The sequence below is a fragment of the Crocodylus porosus genome, unplaced genomic scaffold (genome assembly GCF_001723895.1).
Source record: "Crocodylus porosus isolate Cpor-Errol unplaced genomic scaffold, CroPor_comp1, whole genome shotgun sequence".
NCBI classification, from domain to species: domain Eukaryota; kingdom Metazoa; phylum Chordata; order Crocodylia; family Crocodylidae; genus Crocodylus; species Crocodylus porosus.
The window spans coordinates 3,371,496-3,380,166 of record NW_017728906.1 but is presented as its reverse complement, the minus strand read 5'-3'; the positions used below and the strand labels follow the sequence as shown (position 1 = coordinate 3,380,166).

At 42.6% G+C, this 8,671-nt stretch overlaps 1 protein-coding gene across 1 annotated transcript in view; it reads right to left on the bottom strand.

Annotated features, from left to right (window-relative positions):
• MORC1 (MORC family CW-type zinc finger 1) overlaps positions 1 to 8,671 on the bottom strand; it is a 94,365-nt gene that overhangs the window by 38,838 nt on the left and 46,856 nt on the right. The window contains exons 22-23 of the mRNA XM_019557094.1: positions 4,186 to 4,254; positions 3,718 to 3,951 (exon numbers count right to left, since the gene is read on the bottom strand). Of these exons, the coding sequence (XP_019412639.1) occupies positions 3,718 to 3,951; positions 4,186 to 4,254 (303 nt within the window). The remainder of the gene's footprint in view (positions 1 to 3,717; positions 3,952 to 4,185; positions 4,255 to 8,671) is intronic.

Sequence of the window (8,671 nt, the reverse complement as noted above, 5' to 3'; positions counted from 1 at the left end):
CGGACGAGGAGCAGCAGGGGGGCAGGGGTTGAGCGAGGCTGGGCCCAGGGTGGCAAGGGGGGCGTTGGGTGGGGCTGAGTGACGAGAAGCGGCAGGGGGAAGGGAGGGTGTGGGGCTGGACATAGGCCTCCATTCCTGCCAGCCCCACCCCACCATCATACTTGATGGGTAATTTGGTAGTCGTCACAATGTCACTAATTCAAACAATGTTGATAGCTGTCCATGTTGGGAAATGTTAACCTTATTAAATAACAATGCAAACTGCTTTTGTTTTCTGTTTTGTAAGTCTAAATCCCCCAAAGAGACTTTTTTTTGTATTTTGTTTTCATGAGATCCATCAAGCTACCATAATATTCACACACACTGCTCAATCCTATCTGTGCTTTTAGGACTAGTTTTTCAAGAAGACAGCCACTATGCTGAAGATGGCAATTTCTTGCAAAACTTTGTATTTGCAGTTCTGTGCAGGCAACACAATTGTGTTCGTGTCTGAGTACTCAAACCTTTCACTGACTGACTGTGAAGTGCAACACTGATTTGCAGCTGCAGTTGTGCGTTCTATTTGCACTTCCAGAAAAAAAAGCAATACCTGGCCTTAGTCTTTTGAGGATTTAACACTGAATTTTATCATTTCATGTATATGAGGTTTACATACAGAATACAAATCTGTCTTCATGACAGCATCTGCTTCCTCACATTTTCTTGCCCTCAGATAAGACTCAGATGCCCTCATATAAGATAGGGAATTACTCTATCATGTTAAACCAATAATACATCTAATTTTCTATAGCAATCAATAGAAAAGGCACAGAACCCAGGGTGCAAACATAAATTAAATGTGCAATGTCCTGTCATCCAATATATCTGAGGTCTGGGGGAAGTAATTTCTTCCAGACATTTTGAGGTTATGAACTTACTTTGAAGTACAAAGATTGATGGCACCAGCAATATTTTATCCTAACCAGTTTAACTACAGAACTTGAGAGTCACACAAAGATCTTCTAATTCAATGGTTTTCAAATTGTTCCACAGAACTCTGGGGTTCTGCAAAGAGATTGGGGGTAATGGCACAGTGGCCCACCACTGCTGGGCTGGGTCACCTGGTTCCACATCAGTTTTTAAGATAGTAATAGTCTTCCATGGTAGAAGCAGAAATATGGAAGAGTTGTGTGACTTCAGGTAATTTGAAAACCACATTTCCAATTTACACTTGTATTACTTACTGTTTCCAGACACCCTATTTCTTCTAGCTATGAAAAAGAAATGTTGGGATATAACTGAACTATAGAAGGCACTGCACTATTTTCCATGTTGTAAAAGTCTTTCGTTCCTATCCCTTTTTGGGGGAAGCTTAATTTTCTCATATTTTGTTTTTGTAAATAAACATGTTATGGGAGTAGCTCTAAGGGAGAGTGAAGAATCAGCAACTAACAGAACTTGTTAGGAAATAAACTATTCATACCATCTTTTCAAAGGCAGTATTTATCATATCCTAATGTAATACCATAATATGAGAATTAAGAATTGAGAATTCTAAGTTTATTGCCAGCTACAGGTGACAAAAACACATTAGTGCAACTCCCAATGCAGAAAAAATGTTGTTAATTAGCTTCTAGAAGTAAAAGGATGACTAGAAATACTGGTGTTGCAACATATGAGTACCCATGTGCTAAAAATATGATGCAATTTGTACTGAATGCTTCTTTCCTTGGGCATTGGCTAAATAGAGAAGGGATGTCAGAGAAAGTCATTATCATCTTTCTTTGAAGTACTAACCCATTTTTCAAGACAAGACAACAGAACCTGCAACTAGCCACAGAAAATATGTAAACAGAAAGCTGTCACTGAGAAGTAAAAACTGACTGGGTATATAGTTTAATTTGGTTATCAGAATCTGAATCCTTCATGCATAGTCAAACATTGCTTTTAGGGCAAACATGGTTCCATCATCCCCATCTATCCTGGGCTGCTCTTTATATGTCCCTTAAGATGCTAAATCCTTTAAGTTCCCTCTCTTTTTCAGTGGTGGTGAAGAAAGGAGAGTTTTTTGGTCAATCTCTTTTATGTGCTTCTTCAGTTGCCCAAAGGCCTAGCTTTCATGGTAGACACTCCAGCTTCATTCTCAACACATCTCAATTCCACCCTCCCTTCTGGATGACCTATGAGTAGTCATCACAACTCCCCAGCATAGCTCAGAGGGTCAAAACAATAGAAGAGCCTTCTCAGACTGAACTTCCCTATGGAAAGTAGAAGGCATAATTGTGTAAGAAAATCTCTAACCAGTATCTAAGCAAGAAAAAGAATAGGACCTAGTTAGAAATAGAATAGTACAATCACCTTTTATTTGTAGTATGGCAGAAACTGAAGGTCATGAATATACAAGGCAATGTACAGGCCAAGAAAGAATAATTCCCCAAGACCTATATCTTAACTTGTTTAAAGCAAGAAGGGTTAATATTTTTTGTCTTGTGGTGTGTAAGTTTACACTAGTTACTAGGGGTGTGCAAAGTGGGCTCTATTTGATTTGGATTCGGCACGAATCAGGGACAGGGATTCAATTTGTTGATTTGGATCACTGTCCCTGATTCGATTCAGCTGAATCCGAATCTGAAGATTCGAGCTGATTCAGAGAATCAGTGATTTAGACACAGACACAGCTTTAAAAGTTTTTTCTACGTACCTTGAGGTACCAGCGCGGCTTGTGATGCTGGGGCGCATGGAGTGTCCCACAGGAGTGTGTGGGGGCCCTCCATATGCTTTGCGACCCACTTGTGGGTCTGCCAGGGAGCACGCACCCCCGCACCTCCCTGGCTCAATGATTGGCCGCAGTGGGACCCTGGGTGCCCCCCGCCCTGACCCAGGGAGGCACCAGTCATTGAGCCGGGAGGGATGGGAGGTGGGGGGCCCACTGCTCTCCCTGGCAGACCCAGAAGTGGATTATAAGTGCTTCTGGTCCACTTCCAGGTCTGTTGCTGAGCGTGCTGGGGAGCCCCACCATGCTTCTGTGGGACACTACATGTGCCCCAGCGTCACAGCATTCACGAGCCCCTGCTACCTAGAAGTATGTAGAAGAAACATTTAAAGCTGCCTCTGTATCTGAATCTCCAAATCTTTCTGAATGTCTCTGAATTGATTCGGAGAGATTAACGGGTCCTCTGATTTGATTCAGAGATTTGGCCACTGAATCGGGTCGAATTGCCGTTGAATTGAATAAGGGACCAAAGCTTCACAGACCCCTACTAGTTACTATGCTTTCTCTTGGAGTGTCTCTCTTTAAATTCTAATCATTTAGACTGTAAAGCTTGCCAGGGCAGGGACTGTCCATTATGTTACAACTAACACAGCAGGACTTTCTAGACACTACAATAAGGACTCTTAGTAACAATTATGAACAGCACACAGAAACTTAAATTTAGCCATATGAAAACATGCTGTGGAATGGACTTTCACAGGCCTACTGTACCACAGTCTTTGCAACTGTTCTTAACAAATAAACTTACATCTCAAGGACCATGCAAACTAACATGAAAGGAGATTGGCAAAAAACAGAGCAAACTGAAAAGGTAATGTTCACAAATCCTGTTTTGCTGTACCTGGATATTCTTAAACTTCTTCTTATAGCAAGTGCAACTGAATAACTGCAACAAATGCATTCAGCAAATTTGAAAGCTATTTTGCAAGGAAATTAAAACAAAGAAATAGCAAGCAATACTGCACCAGTGAAACTTTGTGATCCTCCACCTTCTCCAACAAGGAAATGACATGTTTTTGTTGTTGATGAGGCCTGTCTGTCTTTTGGGAAGGAAGCCTGTGTTCTGCAATTTTCCATCTTCTAAGCCTCATTTTTTCAGCTTTTTGCTCATACTTTTTTCTTCTACATACAGACAACACAGATGATTCTCTATGGAACACATGCCTTTGCTGCACTGTTGTCTGAGCTCTTTGTTTTTGCTTAAAGAAAGAAAACCATCAATTATTCCACAAACCAACCACTTGTCTTCTGACTAGTTGATTTAACAGAAATTCTACCTGCTACCTTATCTCTTAACTTGTACACTACTAAAAAAATAACAAAACAAAACAAAACCACCATACCTCACTTTGGTGTATAGAGTATCTTCATTCCCTGGTTTTAACTGTTTACTTCATAACTGAAAATGGCAATGCAAGTATTTAAATACTCACAGTTTTCTTTGCACCTCCTGTGCTCTCTTCAGAGTGAACACTTGTATGTGGTTCTATTAAATGAGGCTTCTGTAAGAAAAATAGATATATAACATAGGTATATAAAATGTAGGAGTTTATGGTCATGGATACTTGCTACTAAATGAGACTGACTATACTTATCAACTTAAATGTGAACAGCTAACTTTAATGTATGAACTTAATATATACAATGTCTCCAATAGCATATCAGAAAGAACTATTAAGACAGAAATAAGTGGTAAGGAACTGTTTTAAATATTTCCTTTAAGTACTGTCCCCTCCTCCCTGTGTGAAAACCAGCCAACCTGGTCATCAATTAATTTGTCCATTAAGTACAAAGTATATCAGTAATACCTTTTGATATAAATTTTAAGCCCTAAGTTAGCTACATTTATATAAAAGTGAAACGTTAAATCTATTTACAAATACAAAACTATAAAAAAATGTTTTAAAGTGCTAGAGTTGAAGTTGATTTCTAATGCTAAAAACATCTGAAGATATCATGATAGTGTTCAATGTAAAGATTAGTGACATTGTGGGTGAGTCCTACACATGACTCACCCACGATGTACATCGTTGTAGCAGTGAGCTACAGAGATGTAGCATCCGCGAGTCTACACGTGACCAGCAGCTACTTTGCCGTAGTGATGCGCTCCCTCAGTATAGCATGCCGCCACAGCAAAGTAGTTGCTAAAAATAACTGCACTGCATATATGGCACAGTATAGGTTGTCACTGAATCATGATTTAGCACTTTCAAAAGGACTTACTAAATCATGGCAGTTACAACATTGCCATAAGAATACATGTAGACACGCCCAATAGGCACAACATCTTAGTTTGAAGGAAGCACAGTATTTCCAAGAGGTTGCCATTATGCTCTGAAACACTCATTTCAGGTTTAGCAAGTTTTCACATTCAAGTTCCTGAAATTGTGATGTAAGAGTAAGTGTTAAAAAATGCACAACGAATAGCTGGGCTCTTGTCTGCCTGCTGGAGAGTCCTTAAAGATGTTAGTCACTCTGTAAGCCTCAAGGAAAGAGAAAAAAAAAGGGTCTCTAATATTAATACCGATTCTTTTCTGGATTTGATCATTTGAAACAAAGTGATAGCCTGAAGCTGTCATACTAAAGTTGTTAAACTTTTTTGGAAGTTATGCAGGATACATGTACAACTGGAGTGACATCTGAGATGCATTTGGGCAATCTACAAAACATGCAACTTATCTGCTGGAGTTCTCCAAATGCATTTCCAGTTAAAAAAAATAAAGTGAGAGAGAAAGATGCATCATGATGAACCTAGTTATAAGTTAACATTTTCAAAAGCATTTGACAAGTGATTGTAATCAAACACAAGACAAACAAAAGGTCCAAGAAAGTATGATAATAAAGCTAGCTCAAGAACAAGAAAAACACTTCCTGGTTAGAAACTTTTCAGCTTGTTAAAGATATGACTTGGCTCTCCTCACTTCCCACTGTCTTCAGGGTTAGTTTTAGGAGCTGGTGAAAATCTGCTACAAACAAGAGTGGCACAAACAGAGCACACCCTCAAAGCAAACACATTTGACATTGTCATGTTACATCCAAATACCTGTAATAGCACAGCAACAGCATTTAAATTCTAATGCTAAACTTCAACTTTGCTTTATGGCAACCAGTCCATGATAACCTGAAGAACCTATGTACAATTCACAAATTATGTCTAAGATAATGAACTTTCTGTATGTTTCGGCTTTTGTGATTATTTTACTGTATTCCTGCCCCATACTCTTTGAGCTGGAAAGATAAGAAGGTGAAGGTCTGTCTGTGAATAGGATTGTTGTTAAAAATTACTGGCACTTGAAGAGATCTAACTCACAGATGAAGGTGGCTGCTTCCTAGGTGAAGCCAGTTTATCTACAGAGAGATAGGGACTTAAGGATTGGAAAACCCACAAAAAGGAAAAAAGATTAATGTCAGAACTGAGGGGTAAAAAACATGAAGTCTGAGAAACTGACAAGAGACTCAGAGAGGGACTCATAGGGGGTAGCCCAGTGAACAGATGTTAACCATGGGAGTCACTCTGTGATTCTGAAGAGAAGCCTTGCCTGCAAGAGTTGAGCCAAGATAGGGAACCCAAGATGCCTGAAAAGATGCTCAACTGAATACCAACAAGAGCTCAAGAATGGTGAGGAAACTGATTGTTTCTGTAAAGTTGGTATCTATTTACATCAATATAAGATTTCCTTGACTCGGCATGTCTACATGTTCATTAATGCACTGTAGTTACTGAGTATTACTTTTAGTATTTGTTTAGTCAACTAAATTAATGCTACTGTGCAACAGTGCTGGCACATGACTTTTTAATGATGCTACTGCACAGTAGCCTAATAATACTGTACAGTAATGTATTAGCACTGTTTGTGTTGTGGCACGCTACTGCACAGTATTATTAGGCTACTGTGCAGTTAACATCATGTGTAGATGTGCCCAGAGTGGGGAAGGGTGTATTTAGGGTACTGTGGTGTCTTGGCAGCTAGGACAGGGATAAGAGACTAAGCCCTAGAGACTATAGCAAAAAATTTAGCTACAGATAAAAGGGGCCTTAAAAAGCCCAGAGGGCCAGCATGTACAATGAAATTACAGCAGCCACATGGCTGTTCAGCAGGGAGACTTCCACCAGGGCAACTAACCTAGACACAAACTACGTACATTCCAGAAGATACTAAAAATAACACCACATAATGAAAAGTAAAGGTAACTGCTGTAGACAAATTAACAATTCATCTTCAGATAGAGAACTGATGTAAAGAGGCAAACAACACTTTAAATTGTTTTTAGTCTACCAACACAAAGCATTTTGACTGTTTTTAATAATTATAGGTGATTGGCTAGACAACCACCTTGCTGGGGTTGTTTGACCCCAGTACTCTTTCCTGCCATGGCAGGGGGCTGGACTTGATGATCTGCTCAGGTCCCTTCCAACCCGGGGTGGGGTGGGGCCTGGAGGTCTCCTTGCCTGTCCCTCCTGGGCACAACTTAGGGCCCTGGAGGAGCAGGTAAGTGAGCTCCAGGCAGCGGTGAGCAGGCTGAGGGGGATCAGGGATGCAGAGGACGAAATTGATGCCTATTTCTATTCTCTGCAGGCCTGGTCATCCACTGTACAGCCCCCACAGGAGACGCATCCAACACAGGAGTGGAAGAAGGTGCCCAAATCCAGAGCTGCTAGGCCTAGAGCAGTGGAAGCTCCCCAGGTTCAGCTGGGGAACAGGTTTGATGCCCTGGCAGCTGTGACGGAGGAGGATGGTGGAATGGCCTCTGGCAGGGACAATGCCACTCCCCACACAACAGGGAATGGGCAGGAATGGGCAGAGAGCGAACACCAGGAGAAAGAAACGCTGGGTCCTGGAGGAAGGTCCCATCTGCCGGCCCGACCCCTGGACATGACAGGTCTGCTTCATGCCTGGGGCTCGGGTCAGGGACATCACGGAAAGGATCCCGGCCTGCATCCGACCTGCAGACCAGTACCCCATGGTTGTCGTCCATGTGTGTACGAACAACACAGCCGGGGCGACCCTGACCGCATTATGAAGGACTTCAAGGCTCTAGGAGACAAGCTGAAGGAGACAGGGACACAGGTGTTATTTTCCTCTCTTCTTCCGGTGAGTAGGTGGGGACGGCGACACGAGGCCTGCACTGGCATGGTCAACTGGAGCTAATGCAGCTGGTGCCGCCAGGCAGGCTTTGGGTTCCTTGATAATGACCCATGCTTTCGGGTGGGGGACTTGCTGGGGTGGGATGGGCTTCATCTCTCTCCTAAAGGCAAGCGTGTCTTCTCTTCCAGGTTGGCTGATCTCATACGGCGAGCTTTAAACTAGCCTCGCCGGGGGAGGGGGCTGCAGGAAGATGAGGAGATGCCATCCGAGCAGGACAGGTGACAAAGGCAAGGAGTGCTAAGGTAAGAAACGGGGGTCCAGACAGTCTCCCTAAACTGGGGGTGGCACACACAGGCCTTAAATGCCTATATACCAATGCTTGCAGTATGGGGAATAAACAGGAGGAACTCGTCCTCAGAATAGCTAGTTCAAACCCAGACATCATAGGGCAAACAGAAACGTGGTGGGATTCGTCCCATGACTGGGCAGTTAGCATTAGGAGCTATAGGCTTTACAGGTGTGATAGAGAAGGAAGGAAAGGCGGGGGTGTGGCGCTCTATGTCAAGGAGCACTATACATCCTCTGCCAGCAGAATGGGATCAGAGGAAGGGCAGGCTGAAGTGCTGGGTTAAGATTCCAGGGGACCGTGGGGAGAGTGATTTGATGGTGGGGGTCTACTACAGACCTCCCAACCAAGGTGAGGAGCTGGACCGGGAATTTTTGGGCCAACTTGCAGAGGCACCTGGGGCAAGGGATGTAGTTGTCATGGGTGATTTTAATTACCCGGACATCTGCTGGGAGGAACAGTCAGCCAGGACGGACCATTCCAGGA